Source organism: Chelonoidis abingdonii, unplaced genomic scaffold, assembly GCF_003597395.2.
Source record: "Chelonoidis abingdonii isolate Lonesome George unplaced genomic scaffold, CheloAbing_2.0 scaffold0008, whole genome shotgun sequence".
NCBI lineage: Eukaryota > Metazoa > Chordata > Testudines > Testudinidae > Chelonoidis > Chelonoidis abingdonii.
The window spans coordinates 193,638-217,023 of NW_027424269.1; the positions used below are offsets into that span (position 1 = coordinate 193,638).

General features: G+C 57.0%; 4 protein-coding genes across 7 annotated transcripts in view; 2 read left to right on the plus strand and 2 right to left on the minus strand.

The window, feature by feature from the left end:
• Positions 1-23,386, plus strand: part of POLR2G (RNA polymerase II subunit G) — a 197,474-nt gene that overhangs the window by 158,242 nt on the left and 15,846 nt on the right. The window lies entirely within an intron of this gene.
• EEF1G (eukaryotic translation elongation factor 1 gamma) overlaps positions 1-23,386 on the plus strand; it is an 88,681-nt gene that overhangs the window by 39,738 nt on the left and 25,557 nt on the right. The window contains exons 1-2 of one of the 2 annotated variants that reach the window (XM_075061325.1): positions 15,607-15,682; positions 16,079-16,104. The exons of the other annotated variant lie outside the window; for it this stretch is intronic. Coding sequence (XP_074917426.1) covers positions 15,622-15,682; positions 16,079-16,104 — 87 coding nt within the window. The 5' untranslated portion in view covers positions 15,607-15,621. Of the gene's footprint in view, positions 1-15,606; positions 15,683-16,078; positions 16,105-23,386 lie in introns of those variants that run through there. 2 annotated transcript variants of the gene reach the window in all.
• On the minus strand, positions 3,722-14,600 carry LOC116836081 (uncharacterized). 2 transcript variants are annotated; one of them, XM_032799464.2, is made up of 6 exons: positions 14,158-14,600; positions 13,784-14,047; positions 9,276-9,374; positions 7,588-7,885; positions 7,077-7,328; positions 3,722-5,658 (listed from the first exon to the last, which is right to left on the minus strand). In XM_032799464.2, the coding sequence occupies exons 2-6, from the start codon at positions 13,970-13,972 to the stop codon at positions 4,337-4,339; spliced, it is 2,160 nt and encodes a 719-aa protein (XP_032655355.2). In that variant the 5' UTR covers positions 13,973-14,047; positions 14,158-14,600; the 3' UTR covers positions 3,722-4,336. The 2 variants fall into 2 exon arrangements, with proteins under 2 accessions (XP_032655355.2, XP_032655364.2); XM_032799473.2 differs by lacking the exon at positions 9,276-9,374 and having other exon boundaries at positions 14,158-14,599.
• Positions 19,318-23,329, minus strand: ZBTB3 (zinc finger and BTB domain containing 3). 2 transcript variants are annotated; one of them, XM_032799497.2, is made up of 2 exons: positions 23,317-23,329; positions 19,318-22,233 (listed from the first exon to the last, which is right to left on the minus strand). In XM_032799497.2, exon 2 carries the CDS (start codon positions 22,180-22,182, stop codon positions 20,785-20,787), a length of 1,398 nt encoding a protein of 465 aa, XP_032655388.1. In that variant the 5' UTR covers positions 22,183-22,233; positions 23,317-23,329; the 3' UTR covers positions 19,318-20,784. The 2 variants fall into 2 exon arrangements, with proteins under 2 accessions (XP_032655388.1, XP_074917425.1); XM_075061324.1 differs by lacking the exon at positions 23,317-23,329 and adding an exon at positions 23,247-23,298.

Genomic DNA, 23,386 nt, shown 5'->3' on the forward strand with positions numbered 1-23,386 from the left:
GGGTTGGGGCCGCTGCATTTGGGGTTGGCAGCTCATATCAGAGCTGGGCCTGGAGCACACACTGTCTGGCTCATTCCAAGCAGCCAGGTGGTTGATCTGCTCTGGGGGGGCTCATGTCTTCTTTCCCAAGGGCTCGGTTTTGTCAGGTCCTGCAACAAGCCTGACTCCTCCTCCGCCAGCCCTCCCATCCTAGCAAACATCCTTCATTTCTGTCTTCCACATGCCCTGGCTCCTCCCTGCTGCTTAAGCAAACAGCTCTCCCCAGGCTGCCGACAGTTGGGAAATAGGGCTGTTGATTCTTCTCAGCTCCCCTCCTTGCTCTTGTCCCTCCTCTCCCTGCAACCTGCAAACACCAAGTCACCAGCAAAGTGCTGGTGCTGCTGCAGCTTCTCAGCCCCAGAGCCCAGGCTAAAGAGTACTACGGTGAGGCCAGTGCATGGGGCTGCTCCATCCCAAAGGCTGATCCCACCCACCTCTGTCCTGAGAGCTGGGCTTAGCCTCCTGCACTGGCGTGCCTGGTGCAGCAGCATGAACAAAGCCCCTCCACCTGGCCTGCTGGAGTCAGCCCGGGCGAAGGGGCAGGATAGAAGAGCCAGGGATCCACTGCCGGTAGGAAGTGCAGGTTTCTCAGGTGACAAGCTGATCCAGCCCAGCCAGGAGCAGGGACCTGCCCCACCACCCCTGGTCTTGGCATCTGCCCCAGGGAGATAAGAGCACAGGGCTGTGAGGCTGTGACTGGGGTCATGGCCAGGTAACTTGAAGTCCGGGCTCCCGGGGCTAGCTAAGGCTGTGGGATTGCCTGACGCAGATCACTAGGGACTACAGGAAGATTGTTTTGTTTTAAACAAGGCCAGGATCAGGGGCTGGGGCAGGAGTAGGGGCAAGGGCTGGGGCAGGAGAGGGGAGAGGAGCAAGGTTATGAGCAGGGACTGGGGTGGGAACAAGGGCAGGATGGGTCCAAGATCCCTGGCAGCCAAACTACTGGGGTGAGGCACCTCTTGACCAGGGTTTGGGGCTAAGGAGGCTGGTCCTCACTGACACCAGGCACAGGCGTCACAGCAAGCGCATCACTTGCAGCCACAGTAGACCATGCAGCATGGTGGAATCTTTGCGAAGGGGCCCCCTCTGGACGGGAGGGCAACCATTCTGGGAGGTAGAGAGCATGCCCACAGGCTCAGGGCGTGGCCACTTGGCATTGGCTGTCACCCCGAGGGGCTCGGTGGCCTCAACTGGGGTGGCATTCATGGCCAGGAAGATGGCTTGGGCCAGGAGTGCCCCAAGGACCAGAGTGGGAGTGGCAGCCTGGGATATGGGGGATGGAGGAGGAGGTGCCGGTGGGACTAAGCTGCTGCCTAGATCGATCTCTCTGGCAGAGGGAGAGGGGGGTTGTTGCAGCTGGGGCAGGAGTCTCATTATAAACTATGCCACAGAGGCATAGAATCTCAGGCCAGCTAGGCCCATTGATCTGCCAGGCTTGTAGGCCACACCTGAGGAGGGCCCCCAGGGCAACACCAGTGAAGACTGGTTCACTTGAACAGCTGCGGAGCTCCATGTGGACACTCCAGTTTCAGTGCAGCTGAAGCAGACTAGGAGCTGCCAAGACCACTCCACCCAGGGTCTTGCTGCACTTTAATTCAACCACTTTGTATGTAGCCAAGGCTCTGCATTGTACCTCAGCCGTTGCAAAGCCCAGTCCCTGCATTTATTGTGCTCAGCCTGCCCTGGCCAACTCCAAGCCTGGGACATCCCTAGTTCCCTTCCTGAGCAGGTAAGTGACTCTCTTGCCCTTGCTGGCTGTGCCGCTGTGAAGCAGGTGCCATGGCTCATGCCAGGGCCAAGTTCTCTCCCTTCTCTGTGTGGTGTCGTGCAGAACAGGGCAAGGCTCATGCAGGAGAAATAAACAACTGACTGGAGAAGTGGATGCTTCTTTCCTGCCCCTGCAGCCCTATGAAATGGGGGAGAAGGTATTGCAGGTGTAGCAGAGCCTGGTAGGTCATTACACAGTATCTCAGAAAGGCCACGCTCCCCAAGGCCACACCCAACAAGCTGCCTAGGTGTGGTCTTGGGGGGACTGATCCCAGAATCCTACATCGTTTTGCGATGCACATTTTAAGCAGGGCCCTGGCCAGCATGCAGGGAAGAGCCACAGACTGTTTGAGGGCGAGAGAAGTGCCTAACCCAGAGAAACTGATGGCGCTCGCTTTGTTTAGTAAAGAGACAGGTGACTTGATTAAGGGCCACATTTTTCCCAGGGAGCGTGATTTACCACTGGAACAACTCCCAGGTAGGGGGTAGATTCCTCCATCTCCTAAGGTTTCCAGACTCTCAGGTGGCCAGTCTGGAAGATGCTTTAGTCAAACCCAAGGATTCAATGCAGGGGGAACAGAGTGAACTGCTCTAGTTGGTGCCTCATGCCTGATGATCCAGTTGCCTGCTATGGCCTTAAACAGTCTGTGACTATGTCACGCAGTAATGGGGCCAACCCTTTACTATCCCCCTTGCTTATTCCCTTTTCTCCAAGAGCAACAGCCAACCCCTCCCTAAGCAAGGGATATGCAGGTGAGAGGTTCAGGGAGGGCAGCACTACTGTTGGTGGGGTCTTTCACCTCTCCCAGGCCCAGAATTAATGCACAAGCCAACAGGGCACCAGCAGGAGTGATGAAGCAAGGGCCAGAAAGGCCAAGTCACAGAGTGCAAGGAGCCTGTGAGAAAGCAGTGGAAGGTCTCCTGTGCAGGCCAGCCCCTGGGCCCACACACCTGGTAAACCTCATGTGATGCACAGGCTGAGGCTACTGAATTTCACCTAGAGAAGCACCTTCCAGCTGGGGGTTGCTCCCAGCTCCAGGCAGGGCCGGCTTTAGGCCAATTCCACCACTTCCCCCGAATCGGGCCCCACGCCCAGTGAGAATCTCTTCCCTGGCTAGAGGCACCTTTTTAATTTTTACTCACCTGGCGGCGCTCTGGGTCTTCGGCAGCACTTCGGCGGTGGGTCCTTCACTTGTTCTGGGTCTTCGGTGGCACTTCGGCGGCGGGTCCTTCAGTGCCACCGAAGATCTGGAGCGAGTGAAGGACTTCCGAAGTGCCGCCGAAGACTCGGAGCACTGCCCGGTGAGTATAAGCCCCATGTGTTTTTTTTAAGTGGTTTTTTTTTTGGTCTTCCCTGTCGGGGCCCCATCGAAACTGTTCGAATTGGACCCCGCACTTCCTAAAGCCGGCCCTGGCTCCAGGGACAAGTGCTGGGCTCTGAGGGGGAGTTATTAGCATGGAGGCAGCTGTCATGGGGTTAATACAAGCAGCATCTGACAAGCAGCATGAAATAGAGCAGGGGGTCCAGTTCACACAGGTGCTGCCTGGATTTATTCTAAATGCTGCCCTTAGGGTAAGTCCTCCCAACAACAGCAAGGATCCTATCCTCTGTCCCCTAGTAAGATGGGGTCATTAAGGTAGGAGTGCACAGGGATTTTACCAACAGCCGACTGGGGTGCACCCCCAGCCAAGACTAAGGCCATAGCAGCTAATGAAATACAGGGCTTGGCTGTAACAGCCAGGGAAGGGTTGTATGTGAACACCCATGCTCATAAAACAGCCTATGCATGGAGAGAGAGAGCCTGCTGCCTTCTTGGCCAGCATTTAACACTGGGGTGGGGCACTGACGTCCTGCCCTTCCCAGTCCAGTAGACGCCTTCTGCCCCTGGTTCTAAAACACCCTCCAAATCCTTCACATTCGTTTTTTATTTTTTATTTTTTCCCACTTAGAATTGACACCAGCAATGAGGCTCTTTGGTGCAACGAGAGCTGGGCAGCTCCGCCTACACAAAGCACCTGCCCGCTGCAGCTGGGCAGACAACAGCATTCAGACACACCTAGGTTATGGGAGATGCACGGTCCCATGGTACCTGTTGAACATTTGATTTCAAGCCCACACTAGGGGCCCAGATACAGTCCCTAGAGCCCAATGTGGCTCCTGTCCCCTCCCACCCTTAGAAGTTGGGGGGCCATTTCAAGCTCCCTGCCTCTCGGGGAGAAGGCTGCTCTGGCCTGTCCATACTGTAGGGAGAGGGTGCCCCTGTGCCAGCCTTGTCACTGCAGTTCTGCCAGCGTTGGGGCAGGGGCTGATTCTAAATTGCCTCCGCAAATTGTTGGCGATTAGGGTGGGTGAAGCACCAAGCCCTGCCAATTCCACAGAGAAGAGACATAAAGAGGGGACGGTGAAGACTCCGTGGGGAGAAGGCAGGCAGAGCTTGGAGTCCCAGTAAACGGGGTCCCCCCTCAAAGGATGGGCCTAGCTGGGGTTTTTGCCACATGGCTTTTGGGAGCAGTCTGCAGCTAGAGAAGGTCACTTGGAGGCTCCGCTGGCCTTGGGAGACAGAGGCCTGAGGGAACGACTCACCATCCTCTTCAACTCCTTGAAGGAGCGAGTCCTGTGTAGTTTGAAGCTGGTCATGGCCATGTTGCTGGAATCCAGTGTGGCAGAGGCATGGAGCGGGCGGGCCCTGGGTGGGCCCAGTTGCCTCAGTCGCCAATCCCCATTCAGGCTGACAGCATCCACCTCACTGAGGCTGGAGGCACTGCTGCCCTCAACCCGCTGTGGCTGCAGCTCCAGCTGGCTGCCATCAGGGAAGCAGGAGTCTGTGGAGAAGGCCAGCTGGCGGCTTGGTGGGGGGAAGGACTCGGCTTTTGGCCTCCCCAGGGCCTGGGTGGAGATCTCCAGGACGGATGCCCACTTCTGTCTCCCTGGGGGCTCCAGGCAGCACTGGGAGCTGCAGCGATACACAGGCCTTGGCGTGCGGACGTTCACCTCTGAGCTGCAGCGGCTCCCACCCTCTGCCCGGAGAGCTGGCCTGCGCCGGAGGCTGATCCTGCGAAGCAGCTCCCGCGGGCTGAGCCAGCTGCGCTCTGCACTCTCGCCTGCCTTCACCAACTCCCGCGAGGCATGCTTGCCCTTGTACAGCCGCTCCCGTTCTGTTCCAAGGGCCTTCCTGGAGGAGGCCTTGACTCTGACCACATGGGGATGACAGGACGAGGCCTCAGCCCAGCCGGCTCCCTCTGGCTGCTCCCGGCACAGTGAGAGCTGCCCCAAGAGCAACCCGACTGATCGCTCGCTGGACCCCACGGAGGAGGCAGTGGAGCCCCGGGCCCCTGGGCCATCCAGAGCCTGGGAGCCGTTGGGCCCCTCTGGAGAGCGGAGGTGGGAGCAGGTAGAAATGCGCCTGCGGATTTTCCAGCCGGGGAGTGGCCCAGCCCCCAGCGGGGAGCCACAGACCGATGACATGGACTGGCTCTTCTGGTGCCCTGCCAGGTAGCCAGGCTCTGTGCGGCTAGCCGGCGACCGACACCTGTACCTCAGCACCAGCTTGGCGATGTAACGGTCCAGCTGGACCTGGCGCTGCTCCTTGGAGGGAGCTGTCCCACTCTGGGGAGAGCCCTCCTGCACAGTGGGGATGGCTGCCCGCTCACTGAGGTCCTCCTGGGATGGGCCCCGGGACAGGCCACTGGTAAAGAGTGGACTCTGCAAGGCAACTGCATGCAACGGGCTGGGGTAGTGGTAGATCTCGCTGGTGCTGCAGGACACCAGGTCGCACTTGTACTGCAGGAGCTGCAAACTCGGAGGGAAGGCTGGAGAGAGCTCACCCAGGTTCAGCAGGAATTCCAGGTCACCTGTGGAGAGAATAGAGAGCAGGCACCCTAGATCAGAGACAGGTGCCTGGGCCAATATTCCCTGCATGATATGGGGCTTGGCTGTACCAAACTGGACCCAGTATCTGAGCTGGACACAGCTTGGCTAAGTGGTGACCTGGGGGTGACCACGGCACTGGCAGGGATGCTGGGGCAACAACGCGAGTTGAGAGGAGAGCTAGGAGAACAAGTCGAAGGCTGAAAACCTGCCTCGAGACCAGGGCCTTGTCCCCACTAGGAGGGGTCAGCTGGTACAGATATATAGGCATAGCTACCCCAGCAGTCCCTTCTAATGGAGGTGCAGCTTCGACCAGTTTCCCCAGCAAGAGGCCTTTTTAGCTGGTATAATTGTGTCTACACTAGGGCTTTTGCCAGCACAGCTCTGTCAGGGAGAAAGGTGAAACAAAAAATCATCCTTCACTTAATATAGCTGTGCCGGCAAAAGCCCAAGCATAGCTGCAGTTTTGCCACCCAAAAAGGCCATTTGCCAGTAGAGCTGCGTGCACTCGGTGGGGCTGGAATAAACTACGCTGGCACAAGAGCTGTTTTGCCAGTCTAAGGTGCAGCCACGCTCAGAGTGTTTTGCTGCTGTAGTACACAGGGACAGCCTATGGGGATAGCTACACCGGCAACGTGCTTCCACCACAGACCTGGCCTCTGATCAGATGGAAAGCACATTGTTAAAAGGGAGAGTGATTAGCCATTTAACAGACCCAGGGAGATGGTTGATTCCCCATCACAAGGGAGAGTGGGACATGGGGTGAGGGCTGTAAATTAAGCCCAGGATTCTAAGGCCTTGTTCACTGTAGTCACACTGGTGTAGTGAAAGCATAAAGCCGCCCTTCCCCAGTGGGGATGTGGTTACACTGACCTGATCTAACTGTTCCTGGAATAAATTCTCCTGGGGTATGGCACCTTTATGCTGGTATAACTGCAGCTGCACTGGGGCGAACTACACTGGTTAGGGGGTGGGGTTTTACACCGCCAAGGTCTTCTAGCGCAGACCAGGTGTTGAAGGCATGCTCTAGCTCAGCCATGAGTGGCAAGCTACATACTGGAGTCCCTGGACAGCCTGGCCCATCAGAATGCACTTTCCTGGTCTTGAGATCTGTGACAACTCAGCGCAATACTCCTGGAGTATCTGTGAGGCAGTGGGGAGCAGGCAGGGCCCACCCCTGCGTGGGATGCAGAAAATCAGAGAACAGGTGGGATGGGACAGTCTTGCACTGACCCTGCCATTGGTATGGGGGCATGAATGGCACCTGGCAGGGGAATGGGGAAGTTAGAATCAGTCAGCTCCCCCCTGCCAGGTTCAGGGTGATGTCCCCACCTTGTTACTCCCAGGATCCTAGTGGTTGGCAGCAGGGCTCTGCACCCTGAGCCAGCTGTTTCCTTCTTACCTGTTGAGACTGGTCTCCTGGCAGCAGCATGGGGACTGCTGGGAGCATTGGGTGCCATTACCCGCTGCAGTCGGAGATCGAGAAGCCGGACGGTGGCCTCGTCGGTGGAGCGTGGCCGTAAACAGCCACTGTCCCGTAGGCCTGGGAGGTGGGAGAGGGAACCGACGCTGCAGTGCGAGCCCCCCGGGCACTCGCTGTGCATGGACGTGGAGGAGTCAGACAGGGAGCCCATCTCGCTGGTCTCGTAGAACCCTGGGGCAAGAAGAGAGGTTCACTGCAGGGGACCGGTTGTCCTTATCTCTCCTCCCGCCAGCCCCGAACAGGATGGGCCTCTCCTCCCGCCGAGTCCCCCACTAACAAGTCCCAGGGACTCTGGGTTGTAGAGGATGATCCTGACAGGATACATGGCCCAGCTCGGAGCCTCTGCTCGCATCACACTCCACCCAGGACGAGCAGGCCCTGGTGCCTTCTCGCTCCTGGTTGCCAGGGCCCAAATCCCGGCTGGACATACCTGAGCTGGGCCTGGAGTCGGCTTCTGAGGTCTCTGGTGCAGTGAAGCTAGGCTCTGCCTGTGCCCTGGGCCTCTTGGGGAGCAGCAACTGCTCGCTGGAGCCGGCGGTTCTCAAGGCCAGGCTCATCACTGGCGTTCTGCTGTCCCTGTTCCCGGCCTGGCGCCCCACGTCGATGCTCTCGGAGGAGCAGTAGGAGATACATGGCTTCTCAGGGATGCCCAGCAGGTCCTCAGACTTGCTCCGGTCCAGCTTAGCTGGGGGCAGTGGTTCCTTAGTCTCCAGGCTGCCCCATCCCTGCTGTGGCAGAAGCATGAACAGAGTTAGTCAGAGATATGTCACCAAACCTACTAGCCACTCGGGGCCCTGGCATCCAGGGCCAGCCCCAGCCCTGTGTCTCTGCAAGGAGCTGGGCAGAGCACATCCCCAACTATGACTGGGCCTCCTCCATGGCACTGGGCACTGCACAGTCCCCCAACTCTGCCCCAACTCCCTCCTCCTGCCCTGCTGGGCACTGAATAGACCCTGCTACCTGAGTGAGATCAAGGCCCCCCTCACACAGAGAACCCTCCCTCTTTGAAGGGGCTCCCTTCAATTGCTGTTCTGGGCACCACAGAGACCCCTGGAACCCTGTGGAGATCAGGTGCCCCACCCATCACTGCAGAAGACCCTTCCTCCCCCCTGGAAAGCGGGCCCCTTCCCACCGTTTGTGCTGGCACTGCACTCCAGTAAGCTCTGGTCCACACAGGGAGTTGCACAGGTTGAACTAAATTGTTGCGGTACCGATTGCTGCTGCAGGCGTGGCCTCCCACTGATTCAAATCTGGCTCAGAGTGGTGCCACTGTTGGAGGCACATTTACAGGAGGAGGCTGAAGGGACAGAACCAGTTTCCTGCATCCGCACACACGCGTAGTGCTGGTTTAGCCCTATCAGGTTTTAAACCCATTCTAAGCTGCAGCTTGTGTGCCATGTCTCGGTTCTAGTGCCCCAATGAGCCAGAAGCCCAGTCCTGCCCCAAAGAGCAGCTGCCCAAGGGAGAAGGGAGCCCACTGCTGAATAAGCTCTGCAAAGCTACTGTTGGTGCTTCCCAGACTCAGAGCAACCTGCCCATTAGCTCCCACAGCTCCCAGGGGTGTCAGGCAGCACCAACCTCCCTTACAGTGACAGGTAGAGACAGAACCTGCCCTAGGTGGCACAGACCAAGCAGCAGTGTTGAGAAGGGAACCCCGGTGTCCTGCACACAGCTGCATGCTCAACCCACTAGGCAAACAGCAGCTTTAGACACATCCCTAGCTAGGAAACAGCCCCGAGGTACAATGGATGGGAGGCTAAGGGAGGGCAAGCTGCTCCCAATCTCCCCCCAGGTGTGAGGGTGGCGTATGACCTGGCCACTGCATCCCCAGCACAGAGTGTCTTAGCCCCCTCTCCCCATATCATTGCTCTCTCCCAGATGGACAGGATTTTGGCAGGCAGGGGCCTCCCTGCCCACCCCAGGAACTGGGAAGCAGCAGCAGCCACAGCCAGGTGAGGAGTTCAGGAGGCCAAGAGATGATGCACCTTGACCCCAGGCTGATGATTAGAAGTACTGATAAGATCACAACCTTCCCCAGTTCCCTGCACTTTACCTCAATCTCTCATCCATCCCTCTTCCTTCATGGGCGGGGGAGGGGGCTGGCCCTGTCATTCTTACCCCAGAGATGTTTGCAGATCTGTATCTTGGCTGACGTGGAGCTGGGGGGCCCTGTGGCTTCCCCCCAAGAGGAGGGGCTGGCTCAGGTTTTATTGCACGCTGGGGTTCAAGAGGGTAAAAAAACAGTGAGGCAATATGGTAGAGGTGGAGGGAAATCACAGTGGAATCAGATGCTGCTCCTTTCAACCCACCCCAGCCCATAGCCCCAGATACACCCAAGCCTTGCCCCATGGCCCCCAGCAGCAGCCAGGGTGACCTGTTCCATTAGGGAGCATGCTCCATAGCATCATCCCTGCTTTCCCACGTGCCTGGCCTCTCCTGCAGGGCCCAGAGTGTGTGTGTGTATGGAGGGGGGGGAATGGGAGGGGAGAATGGGACTTCCCCCAAACCCCACTAACAGCCAGGCTAGGGCAGGCTGTGAGGAAGAGGGGGGAGAGTCCCAGAGCCAAGCTGGCGGCAGGAGTGAAACATGAGCCCGGAGGCCCCTTTCTGCCTTTCACTCAGCTCCATCCCTCCCAGGCTGGGCAGCTGTTGCCTTTGTGTGAGCCGTGCCCCCTCCCCCCTCACCTCTGCCTCCATCTTACCTACTGAAGCGGAGAGACACATGCTCTGCACAGGCAGACCGGAGGGGGCATGTACAAGATTTCAAGGTTGGGGGGAGGAGCACGCAGGCAGGGGCTTGCTGGGGTGCCCCAGGTGTGCATGGAGGGTCCACACGTGCACCTTGGAGAACAGCCAGATCACACTGATATTTCTGCCACCTGCCCCTGACTCAACGCCTCCACCCAACCCATTTGGTTATTCAAAGCCTCTGCTGGCCTTAAGCCAGGCTGGTCCTGAAAGCCAGGTCTGGCCTCACTGCTGTCCCTGGGAGGGGGCAGGTCGCAGGCTCCCAGCTGTTCAGACACCCTCTTCCCCCCAGTACAGGCACAGCTGTGTGCAATACTGTGCATGAGCAGGCATGCACCAGCTGGGCTGCCCTGGGGCAGCTCCCCCCTATTTTCCCTCCCCCTGCATACCAGGTGTGCAGGGCAGGGATGGAGGGAGCAGCCTGCTGCCTGTCCCAGGGTTAGTTTACACTGGAGCTGGCTAGTTGATGTTTCCCCCGTTTCTTATTACGAGAAGACTCTAGTTCTGCTATTTGCTCTTGAATGACACCAGGAAGGGGATGGAGAAGCTGGCACTGCCCACGCCAGCGCAGACCTGGGCTGGGAGGATAGCCAGGCAGGAAGCAAGTGTGCACTGTAAACAGGTGGTTTGTTTCCTCTAATACATACAAGGCCTGACCAGCCAATGCCACATCCCTGCAAGCCAAATCCACAGAGACCAACCTGTCAAGGCCAGGTCAGCAGCCTAGGCCTGAATCCCCCTCTCTGCAGCTCAGCTCCCAGCCTCAGGACAATAGAGTCAGAAGAGATGCCAAGAATTCCCCTGAAGCCCCACAGGCTCCAACTCCCCCATCCTAGGGCTCTGACTGTAAAAATGAGGGCACATCCATTCCAGACAAAGCAGGCTGAGAAATGCAAACAGTGCAGCCCCAGTATGGCAGAGCACACACCACCCCTTGGTTAGGTCTTGTGGCACAGGGCAGATGAGGGAGGCACAAAACGCTGCCTCCTATATGATAAGGAGACAAGATGGGTGAGGTAATATCTTCTATTGAACCAACTTCCACTGGGGAGAGATATAAGCTTTCAAGCTACACTGAGTTCTTCCTCAGGTCTGGGAAATGTACTCAGGTCTGGTCTGCATTACAGAGTTAGGCTGAGGGAAGGCAGCTTATGTCAACCTAACTATGGAAGTGTCTATTCTTAAATTTCATTCCTGCCAATGTAACTGCCCCGCTATGCTGAATTAATAACTCCACTTCCACAAGCGGCGTAGAGTCACGGTCAACGTAGTCAGTCGACACAGCGACAGTGTAGACATTGTGCTGCGCATGTTGACTGTTACTGGCTTTCAGGAGCTCCCCCACGCTGACAGTGTAATCGGTACAAGTGCTCCTGGGGAGAACATGCACCACAGACACAAAACGCAAAGCATAGACCAGGGGTCGGCAACTGTTGAGAAGTGGCGTGCCAAGTCTTCAGTAATTTAAGGTTTCCCATGCCAAAATAGATTTCACATTTACAGGGGCCCCTGACAGAACCCCAGACTGGCAGCAGGGACCCCGTCTGGCAGGGGCTGGCAGACGGAACCCCAGACCAGCAGCAGGCTGAACGGCTCAGCGTGCTGCCAGTCTGGGGTGCCATCTGCAGGCCCCTGCCAGCCGGGGTCCCGGCCGCCGATCCTGCTCAGGTGCTGCAGGGCTGAGGTTCCGTCCATTCAGGCCAGCAGCAGCCTGAGCTGGGCTGGGACCCCGGCTGGCAAGAGGCTGGCGGCCAGAACCCTACATCAGCAGCTGGCTGAGCAGGGCCGGAACCCCAGACCGGCAGCGGGCTGAGCGGCTCAGCCAGCTGATGGTCTGGAGTTCTGGCTGCCGGCTCCTGCCAGGTGGGGTCCTAGCCGTCAGCCCCACTCAGCTCGCTGATGACCTAGGATTCCATTCACCCAGGCAGGCAGTGGGCTGGCAGGGCCAGCGGCCAGGATCCCGGCTGGCAGCAGCACACCTGTAAAAATCGGCTTGCATGCCGCCTTTGGCATGCGTGCCGTAGGTCGCCGACCCCTGGCATAGACACCCACAAGCGAAGTAATTACTTGTGGTAGCTCTATAATTCTGTAGTGTAGACATGGCCTCAGAGCGTCAATGCTGAATACAAGACTGAACAGATTGTTTAGCATAAGTCATTAACAGGCCACTTCACCTTGAATGGTGCCTTGAAATATGTAACTACTTACACTAAACAATCTGTTCCACCTTGTACTTAGCAGTGACACTCTGAGTACGTTTCCCAGACCTGAAGAAGAGCTCGGTGTAAGCTCAAGAGCTTGTCTCTCTCACCAAGAGAAGTTGGTCAAATAAAATATATTATCTCCCCCACCTTGTCACTCCAATATCCTAGGACCAATATGACTACAACACTGCATACGTTCTATATGATGAGACAGTCTAAGAGGGATAATGGATTCTCTTTTCCTCCCTTTTCCTCTCCTAAGCTGTTGAGCAGCATTGCAATGGGCTGTTGGATAAGCTTTCTCAGCCCACACCAGACGTGACTGCATTCAAGCAGTGACTAAAGAGAATTTATAAGAAACAACTCACAAAACAGATTGTCCAGCATCAGGCTATGAACCTACCAACTCCTCCACATGCTGCTACACAAACTTTATGCACAAAAAGGAGGAAGTGGAATTGGGAGGAGTGCAAATACAAGCCACAATTAGAAGACAGGTAGAGACTTCAGTAAGAGACTGGGGCTGTTTAGTTCAGATAAGGGACATCAAGGAGTTCACAAAATGGTAACTGGCATAGAGAAGGCAGACTAGGGACTCCATTCACCCCCACAGTTGATGCAGGAACAAAGAGACATTGAGTGAAATTAAAGAGGCAATATATTTAACACCAAAGAAAGGAAACAAGCACTGAATTAATCTGTGGAACTCACTGCCACAATATATGACGGGGGACAAGAGCCTAGCAAGATTCACAAAAGGGCTGGACCCATCTTTGGATAATGGGAAAATGCCCAGGTATGTCAGACGGGAGAAGAGGCTATAAGGGATGCAGACTCTTCAGGGCACAACCCAGCCCCTAAGGGAGCAGGGGGTTCCTCATGGGCAGAACACAGTGCTTCACACTGGAGTTTCTTGTGCCTTCCCTTAAGCCATCTGAGCCACTCCCAGAGGTGAGGCATAGAGCTGGAGAGGCGCAGTTTGGGTCTGCAGTGGCAGCCCCCAGGGTTGTTCCACAGACTGAAAGATGTTGCATTTGGGGAGATTTCCTGGCTTGTTTGCTGCGAAAAGAATGTTTTTCTCCAACTGGAGCACACAGTATCGCAGGGCAGAGTCCTGGGGATGCCAGTCTGTTCGAAGTCCTTGAGCCCTCCAATTTCCCCACTTGTATCCTGGCCCCTCAGGACTCTCCTGGACCATAACCCTGCAACCAACCTCCCCATGGTCACAGCAACCATTGCCCCTTCCCTTCCCTCTGCCCTTTCACTCATGCCCCAGCGACCATATCGCACCCCCAGTCCTGCACCATCACACCTCCAATAACACCATAGTTACACCAACCATAGCTCCCCCCCTAAGCACTCCTACTCCAGGTCCCATGTTCCTCCCCCACATCCCATTCCTAACCCAGAGCCATCCCCATCCCCCACACCCTCCCTGTGCCCCCATCCCATACACTTAGCTCAAGTTCCCCTACTTGTACCCCAGCTACCCATGCTCCACTCCCTTGGCCCCCTGTACTCCCCCCCATAATCAGCCCCTCCCGCTGAGTCACAGCGTTTAAGGCCAGATCATGTAATCTCCTGTAAATCACAGGCCACCTGCACCACCTCACCCCGCATACTAAACCCAACAATCCCGCCCCTGGCCCATGCATTCCCCCCTTCCGCTCTCACCTGTCGCTGCCCCCCTGGGACAGCCCCCGCCGGCTCCCCGATGCCCAGGGCGCTCTCCACGGTTCCCTTCTGCGTCTCTCTCAGCAGCCCCAGCTCCAGGATCCCTGCGAGGCTGGCCTGAAGCCGCTCCCCGATCCGCACTCGGTCGCTCCCAGACCAGAGGGAGGGCGGCACAGCTCTGCGGGCCATGAGGACCGCCGGGACAAGCGGCACCGATCAGCGGCGTGGGGGCTTGCACCGGGGAAGGGGTTAGGGACACAGCTCCTGGGGAGGTACATACACCGGGGGTAGGAAAAAAATAGAACTGAGGGCAGTGTATGCACCAGGGGCAGGATCGACTGGATGAGGAAGGAGGTGCAGCAACCAGGACTCACCGGGTACAGCAGCTGCAGAGGGAAGTGTGCACCGCAAGCAAAAGCAGGATGCCGGGAGGGGGGTAAATTGCATGCAGTGGGCAGGATGGGTGGGAGAATAAATTACATCCACCGGCAGCAGGAGTGCTGGTAAGTCGCATGCACCGGGAGAAGACTGGGGGGACGATAAGTTGCCCGCACTATGGGGGAGTTGGACGTACAGAGGCACCCCCCCAGAAGCCGCCACCGGCTCCGCCTGCCTCTTGCCAGGGACTTTCAGTACATACACGGCAGCTCAAACAAAGGGGCTGGTTTTGAAAGAGTCACGTGGGGGCGGGGCCAAAGGCCCCAGGCGCCTGATTGGATCCGACCCGGGCAAAACATTTCGTAGAACGAAGTTAGGATCAGAGGAGGAGTAGACCGTAAATATCCCCTCGGCCCCGCCGTGCACCAGGGGGCCAAAAACCCATTAGACCCTCCCTCAAAAGCACTATGGGGCAAATACCCCCAGACACACCCCGAGGGGTAAAATAACCCCACTGCACCCCCCAGAATACAGCGTAGGGGGCACAGGCCCCCATTACCCCATGGGAGGGTGAAATGCCATCCAAATCCTTCCCCCATTGAGGGGCAGATAGATTCTCCCCCAAACATAGCCGCAGCTCCCTTAGGGACAGGTCACTTCCCCATGCTCCGGAGCAGCGACACCTCCCACGGCAGCCCTGGGCCCGGCCCCCACCTTGGCGGGCGGGCGGGCGGGCGCTGGGGCCTTCGGCGTGACTGCGAGTCAGTGCCTGGACTTGTTCGTCCATTCTCGCTTCCCCTTTTCCACCCCGGGGCCCAGTCATGTGAGCTCCTGCTTGGTTCTTAACGGAGCCTGCGAAGGGATTCAATAACCATGCGGCTGAATTCCCCTCTAGCAGCTGGACGTGCACAGGGTGTCGGAGGTGGGGGCAGGGGCAACTAATAGACTTCCCTCTCTATCGCCCATCCATGGATGGCTGGGACAATTAACAGATCCCCCCATCCCCTTCATAGGGGGCAATTAACTGACCCCTGTACCATGGAGAGCAGGAGTAATTAACAGACTCCTCTCTACCCCCCATCCATGTGGGGCAGGGGCAATTAACAACACCACTAGGCCCCTCTGTCCCCCCATCATAGAGGACAGGGGCAATTAACAGATAACCTCTCCCATCCCCTTCATGGGGGCGGGTACAGTTAACAGACTCCCTCTTCTCTGAATAGAAGCAAAATCAGCCCATAGAGAAGAATCCCCCCCCGCCGCCTCAGTGCCCTGCTCCCCCGTGGAACTCCCCGTCCCGTCAGGGCCCGTGCGATCCCCAGCGGCAACAGGGCCCTGGCCTCAGGGATTCCCCCGCGGGCGGGGCGAGTTGCAGAGGGATCCTGCTGCAGCTGGGGCAGCGCTGCGGCGCTATTTAAAGAGCTCCGGGGGCAGGCGAGCCCTGCTCAGCGCCCTACAGGATGTTACCAGTTACCAGCAACCGAGAGCCCCGCGCTCCCTTCAAGCAGCGGAAATGCTTTGGTGAGAGGGGAGCCCTGAGCTGGTCCCTGCAGTGAGAGACCGGTGAATTCGAGGGCAGGGCTTCCCCTCCAGGGAAGCCACTGGGCGGACCTCGGGGTGCCCTGCCCTCTGCGGGCTCGGAGCGGAGAGGCTCCCGCCCCAGGAGCTAGACAAGGGGGCTGGAGCTCCTCCTGCAGCTGGGGTGCGGAGAGACCTGCTCCGGGCTGGTTGCCTGCCCCCCGCTCCCGCCCCCCCGCGCGGAGGCCGCGGATGGTTCCTCGGAGTATCCAGATCTCAGTGGGCGCTGCCCGCGCGGGGTCTCTCACCATTTCCCTGGGGCTCCGGGGGGCTTTGCTGGGGGAAGCCCTGGCTCGGCCCCCCTGTGACCCTCCTCCTCGGATCCGCTTCTCATTCCAGCTACCAGAAAACGCGAAGTGGCCGGGGTCCGCTCCAAGTTCCCCAGCAAACTCCCGGTGAGTGGGCGGGGAGGCTGCTTGGCTGGAGGAGGTGGGGCGCGCTCAGCGTGAACCCGGGGGCCAAGGACACCAGCCACTGCGTGGGAAATGGGCCCTCACCTCTTCTCCCCCCTCATTCCGCAGGGTCAGGGATTGGGAAAGAGGGCGGGGGCTGTGCCTATCTCGACAGCGTGGCCCGGGGGAGGGGTGCTGCTTTCCTCCTTTTCCCACGTGTCTGTTTTCCAGGTGATCCTGGAGCGGTACCCCAAGGAGAAGGTGCTGCCAGCACTGGATAGGACCAAGTTCCTGGTCCCTCAGGAACTGACAATGGGGCAGTTTGTGACCATTATCCGGTAAGAGAAGAGAGGAGGTATGTGTGACTGGAGGCGGGGTCTGGTTTGATATTGCACCCTTTGGTGTATGTGCTCTAGGTGCTGCTGGGTCCTGCTTCTCTCTCTTCCCTGAGACCACAAAGGGGGGTACTGTCACCTGGACAGACATTAGCCCCCTTAGGATGCCCCCTGGCTGTGTTTCAGGGGTGCTGTACAGCTTTGGGAGAGGTGCTACCAAAGGCTAATGCAGAGACTGCAGCTCTCAGAACAGCCCCTTCTTGTTCCAGGGTGCCCTGGGTAAGGGACCCCTGTTCTCCTTGGCAGCTATTGTGGGTTAAGTGCGGGGGTGGCAGTGAGCAAGTGCAGGCAATGCCCAGGTAGTGCATTTCCCCCCTGGCAAGGCAGGCAGTGGGTGCTCTCAGGGCAGACCAGTCAGTGCTTTCCCTTCTCACCCTCAGATGGGACTTAGCTCTCCTGCCTTCTTGCTTCTCCAGGAACAGGATGGCCCTCAGCTCCACCCAGTCATTCTACTTGCTGGTGGATGGTAGCCGGAGCCTGGTCAGCATGTCGCTCACCATGGCTGAAGTGTACACACTAAACCAAGATGAGGATGGGTTCCTCTACATGACCTACGCCTCCCAGGAGATGTTTGGTTAAGGCCACTGGTTGCCTCAGACCCCTGCTCTTCTGAGAGGACCCATTGTTGCCCATTCAAATGTTGCTGCTTGGTAAATGGTGTCATCCCACCCCCTCTGGTCAGAGTAGGAATGATATTCCTACCTGGCCAGTGGGGTATCTATCCTGGTGCGCACACCAAGGAACCTGCCCATTTCCTCCCTTCCCCAAGTGGGTGACTGGATAGCCTTGCTCCAAAAGGAAAGATCTGACTCTAGACTGAGGGGCCCCCCCTTTAGCCAAGAGCAAGTGCCTTTACCCTGTGTCATGCAGTGCCCATGGGATGGTCCTTTCTGTGTTGTGGGGATACTCACACCTGCCAGCCTCTTGCATGGGTGCCAGTGTGATTTCCCCCCATTGTGAGACCAATAGGACCCCACTGCTCAAGGGCTAGTGTTATAGGACACTGCTTGGTGCTGGCTCAGAGTTCCTGCTGTACCACCTAGGGCTGGTAAAGCCCAGCCTGTTCCTTCTGATCTTGGGATAGAACTCACATGGTGGTAGCTTTTGGAATAAAAGGAAGTAAACTTATTTTCCAGCAGCTTTCCTAGCCCCAATGCTGATCACTGGAGACCCTTGTCCTCCCCGAACAGGGGTGAACCTCCTCCTCAAGGACAGCCCTAGCTGTGGGGTAGACTGGTTCTCTTGTAAGGGAGGTTGAGTTGTGTAGAAGCAAAGGTAATCTTGCACATGGAATAAGTACTGTCTGTCCTTTAGATTGGATGTGTTCCCTTTAGAAGCATACCCAGTAACTACTAGTTAACCCTGTTAAAAACACATTTCTGTAAATGCTTGTCTTTGTGAAATGGGACTGGCAATCCAATCCAGCATGGCCAAGCCACTGCAGTTTCTGAGAGTAATGACTACACTGAGAGCCCCCCTGCCAGGTGCAAGCAGCTCATGATGCTACCAGTCAGTAGAGAGGCCTGAGGGGAGTGCACCAGTTACAGCTGTATTTGGAGCATATGGTCCCTTGGGCCTGTTATCTTGGTGCAAATAACCTGTCCTGGATGGGAGGTTCTGTGCTGTAGTGACCGTGTCCTGGACCTAAACTGCATTAGCAGGCCTCTGGCTGAGGGTTGTTTAGCTGGTGCTGTGTGCTTTCCTCTCCAGTGCTGCTGGGTTGGCAAAAGCTCCTGGAGGCCCTGCTGGAAGCCTGTCTTCATTTCAGACTGATCATAGGCTGCTTTCTGCTGGTGGATGTCACTGATTCAGAAGTGGGCAAAGGAAAGCTGGGTTAGAAAGGCCTGTGTTATCTAAGCACCCAAGGCTCCTAATGGTGTAGAGTGGGAGGGGGCTGAGATAGCAGCTAGCATCTTTCCTGCTCCCTACAACATGTGTGCATGTACCAGGGCCTCTCCTTCTATTGCTGCTGGGAAGATTGATTTATTGCAGGGAGGGGAAGCATCTGTTCTCATGTTCTGGGATAAAGCCTGAGGAGGCTGGAGCATCCACTAAATAGGCAGTTCCTGTTCTGTACCCTGCTTTGGAATCCCAGTCTGATTCCAGGGACTCCTGCACCAGACAGATGTAAAGAGGGACTTGGAACTGTGTGTGTGAATTTTTTCCTTCTCAGAGTTGAGAGGGGAGTAGAGAAAATTCTTCCTGATTCTCACTTTCCTACAAATTAATTCTCATCTGGGTGGGAGTTCTGCCCCCTAGAACAAAGCATCTTGGAGGCCCCCTTTCCATGGCACAAGAGTGATATTCCTGTGCTGTTCTGGAGTCTGGCTAAGGCAGGCAGGTGCACAGCAGTCTGAAGCTGGAAATCCCATTAGAAATGGGCTCTGAGGGTCTCCCCTCTGGAGTTGGCCAGAAGTCTGGGTTTGTCTTCCCCCTATGCCCACCTCATTCTTCTCATGCAGGGTTGAGTAAACTGTGGAATCTCATCTCAACCAGCTCTTGTGAGTGGGGCTTGGTGCTATTCACCTCTCAGGCCCTGCTCCAGACAAATAGTGGCTAAAAGACCGTATCACCCCACCAAGGGGGTTGTCTCAGGCCAACTGCCTGTGTAATAATGGTAGAGCCACAAAGACTGAACTCCTTCCTCCACTGTAGGAGTGAATCAGGTTGCGCTGCTGCAGCCTGTCCTGCAGATAAACAGACTTTATCGGCCTGAGCCAGAGAGGCCGGAGCTGACCCCTCTGACACCAAAATGTACTGGAGAGAAGAGACCACAGCACAGACAGCGGAAGCACTTGGTGCTAGTTTTACTATAGAACTTGTCCTGGGCAGTGACCCCAGCTCCTGGCTTTGTACAGAAATGAGTCCTAGAAGCACTTTCACTCTGGGCTTTATATTTAGAGGATCAAATGATGAGTTGGATAAAAGGTGGCAGCTCTGGGCTGTTGGTTTGGTAGGTGGAGGAGAAGGGCTGATATGAGGACAGTTTAGTAGCACAGCAGCTTGTGGAGTCTGTCCCTCCCCCTGGAGTGAGCAGGAACCATGTTGCATTCACTGCTGCGGCAGCGTGTGGGGACAAAGAAGTATTAACTGGGAGGGGCAACTTGAGCTTAAAGAGCAGCTGGCTAGGGCTATGGGGTGGTGTTGAGCAGTTGGGGGCCCAAATGCTGCCATGACACTAAAAACAATGGGAATCAGAAACTCTTAGCCTGGAACCTTAGGAGGGTTTTCACGAGTGGGTTTCTTGGCTTTAGGTGTTTTCTACCAATCTGCCCTTGTGCCCACATGCTCCACAGTAAGCAGCACAGACAAAACTGGTACAAACCATCCCATACAAATAACCCACCTTTCTGTCCCTTCCTGGGTCGTTTGCAGAAGGGCTAGTTGGCCCTAAAGCCTCATAGCTGCTGGGATCTTATCCTCTGGGATGTTGGGCTACTCCCCCCATTCTCTGGGAGCTCATTCCTGGGGAGCTGGAAGGGCCACCCCCACTGGTGGGAAACCATTTTTAAAAACTCACTTTATATCCTCTTGAAAAGAGAACCACGATTTGCTTAAAAATAAAACCCTAAAAGCAGGGAGCCTCTGTCTAAGGGGGATTAAGATGGAGAGTAACTTTCAAGGAGAGTGTGTCTGGGGATAAGTAGCCCTGCCAAGGTTAAAAACAACCAAGAGAAGGGCCAGCACTGGGAGTGGATGGTGAGGCAAATGAAGTTTGTGTGTCTGCTCAAACTCACTCTGAAGCAATCACTTTAAACCTCTCTCTGTGCAGAGCTCCTACTCAGGGTAATAATAACCCTGACAGTCAGATACTGTCCTGGGTCTGAACTCCCAGCTGCTGTTACCCACTCTGAGCATAAATATATAAGGAAGTGTTTCCTGGTTATCAATCAATGCAGCTATTTCCAAACTATTTACAAAGCTGACAACAGTCCAAGGGGGAAAGACCAGTGCAGTGTGCCCAGCACAGGTCTACCCTGTATAAGAAATGACAGTGACTCCTTCCGGTAGGCAGGGAGGTGGTACATGTGGCTTAGGCAGGAAGATGACTGATCAAGGGCATGAGCCTGAGCAGCTGCTAGTTTGGAGTTAGGTCCCTGTGTCTCCTGAATAGAGTTCAAAATTCCCTGCTAGCATCTGGGGGGGCCTCACCACACCCCCAACCCATCTCTACAGGAGAGAATCCAAAGGCTTCCCCTGTACTGCTTAGCAGCGTCCAGCTTGTCTTATATCCCTGGATGGGGCAGATGTGGGTTCACTACGAAGGGTTCTCCACGTCCTGTTTACAGCGCTTGGCTGCCAGGTCTTCATTGTGGGCCTTGCGGATGTGCCTGTACAGGTCCCCAGACTGGGTGTAGCTGCGCATGCAGTAGCGGCACTCATAGGGGCGTTCGCGTGTGTGCACAGTGGCATGGCGCCGCAGCGTGTAGGAGCAGGAGAAGGTCTTGCCACATGTCTTGCAGGTGGGGACGTCCTCAGTGAAGATACTGAAGTTGGGGTGTGCCTCGTACTCTGGCAGGTACATCTGCTCATGTAGGGGTGGTGTCACCATGTTGGAGTAGCCCTGTCCACCTGGCACTGGGATCATATGGTAGGGGAGATGCTCCTGTGGAAGGAAGCTGCCCTCTGAGGACACCTCCTCCATGCCACTGGACTCCTCAAAGCCATCGGGGTGGCGGTTGCAGCCCCCAGCTGGCCCCACCTCCACTGTGGGCCTCTGGAAGATGCTCTCGATCCTCATTTCCATGCTCCGCCTCTCCAGCTGCTCCACTGTGTCCGGCTCCTCATCAGAGATCACAATGGCTTCCACCTTCACTTTGATGGGGCCCCTGTTCAGCTCCTTGGGGTAGAAGCCATCTAAGTTGCCCACCCGTGGCTCCACAGCTAAGCTTTCAGGGATGGTTTCCAGGCTGGATGGTGCCTCTGCCACATTGCCTGGGGGAAAGTAGCTGTGGGAGATGGTTTCGGTAGAGCTGCTGGGGCTGGACAGGGACAGGTCTGCAGTGGCTGGGGGGAGAGGCCTACCCAAGACGGGGCCACGGGGGGAGTCACCCTCCATACCTGGCTGGGTAGTATCTGCCATGTCTGCAGTTGGTGCTGGAGGCTGCTCGGGGCCTGCTTTCTCCAAGGGGTTATTCTTCCACTCCTCCTTCGTGTTCTTTCCTGCTTCACACAGATGCAGAGGTGGTGGCGGGACCTCAGGGCTCTGCAGCTGGCACTTGGAGGTGCTGGGCAGGAACTCAGAGCTGGCTGGGGAGTCCTCCTCCTTCTTAGTGCTGTCAGCCTCTGCCAGGGCCCGTGCCTGCAGCTTCTTCTTGCAGACCTTGACAATGTCATTCATGTGCAGGTAGCTTGCAGCAGCCAGCACATCCTCCACTGGAGTGTCGTTGAAGGCCAGCATGCCCTGGTACATGAACTCCAACAGCAGCCCGAAGGCTGGTGCTGTGACAATCTCGTTGTTGATGCAGACCAGGTCCCGCTTGTCCAGCCGCTCCTTGTAGAACATGTGGAAGAAGGTGCTGCAGGAGGCCAGCACGGCCCGGTGTGCTAGGAACTGGGTGTTGCCCACCATGATGGTGCAGTCGCAGAGGAAGCCCTGGTGTCGCTGCTCTCGCAGGCTCTGCAACAAATGCTTACTGTGGTCAGGGAACTCCATGCTGAAGGGTGGTCAGGAGGATGGAGCAGCAGTTGGCATAACCCTGAGCCCCTGAGAATGGGGGGAGGAGAGAATCAGAGTTACTTTGGAGATGAAGGGGCTGACAAAACATCCCTTCCCCACCAGACTGCCCCATAATGGGCCCCTGTCCCTCTTACCTCATATCTGTCCCTTTGCTGTCTCAGTCTGAGCTCTGTTCCCTCTTGGGCTCTATGCGGGCCTCACTTGCCCTGCATCTTTCATTATCTGCTCCTTGCCCGCCCCCATCCCCTTCCCCTTCAGCCTGCCCCATTGTGGACCCTCACACCTCATGCTGAGCCTCTTTATCCCCTTCCCGCTGCAAAGTGTCCTATCCAGAATCTCCTCTTCCTGTGGGCTACAGTAGCCAGAAGCCCCTGCTCCCATCATCCCCCTACACAGGGCCCCACCCCAGGTTTGGGCTGGAAGCTGGTGCCCCCCCAATATTCCCCAGCATTGGCTGTTGCCTAGAGCAGGCATCCCCCATTCTAGCATGGCTGGCGTGTGTTAACATGGCCCTGTGTCACTTTCCCCTACGGGACCCTGAGATGGGAGAGGAGCCAGGAGCCTGGAGCCTGTAGGAGTTTTAACCTGGGAGGGGAGAGGGCTGGCGCGGGGGTCCCGGCTCTAGGAATGGGGCCTGAATGGGGATGGGGAAGCCCGGGCAGGGAGAAGGTGGTTGCCCCTCACATTACAGCCCAAACTAGGTGAGGGGCACTTGGGAGGTCAGGCCAGGGCTGCTCGGGGGCGGGCACGCAGGGGGCTGATTAGGGGGCGGGAGGAGCCGGGCTCAGGGGGATCCTGGTTTAGCGGGCTAGGGCCAGAGAGCGCCTGTCTCAGTTCGGGGGAGCTGGGCTGGGGGGAGGGGCCGGTTCTGGTCCCGCGTGAGGAGAACGGGGCCGGGATCCCCGGTGTGGGGGGAAAGGCCGGTTCTGGTCCCGCGTGAGGGGAGCGGGGCCGGAGGGGTCCCGGTGCGGGGGGGAGCGAAGGCGGCTAATCCCGGCTCAGGGGGTTCTTTGCCCCTTAATCCCCACATCCCCACTCACCACAAAGCCGCGGCCTGAAGGGATCCCCCTACTCCCGCCCCCTGCTGCCTGCCTTTGCCACTTCTCCAACCTCTGCTGCTTGATTGGCTCGGAATCACTGTCAGTCTCCGGTTTCCCCCGAAGATTGGATATCGACTGCT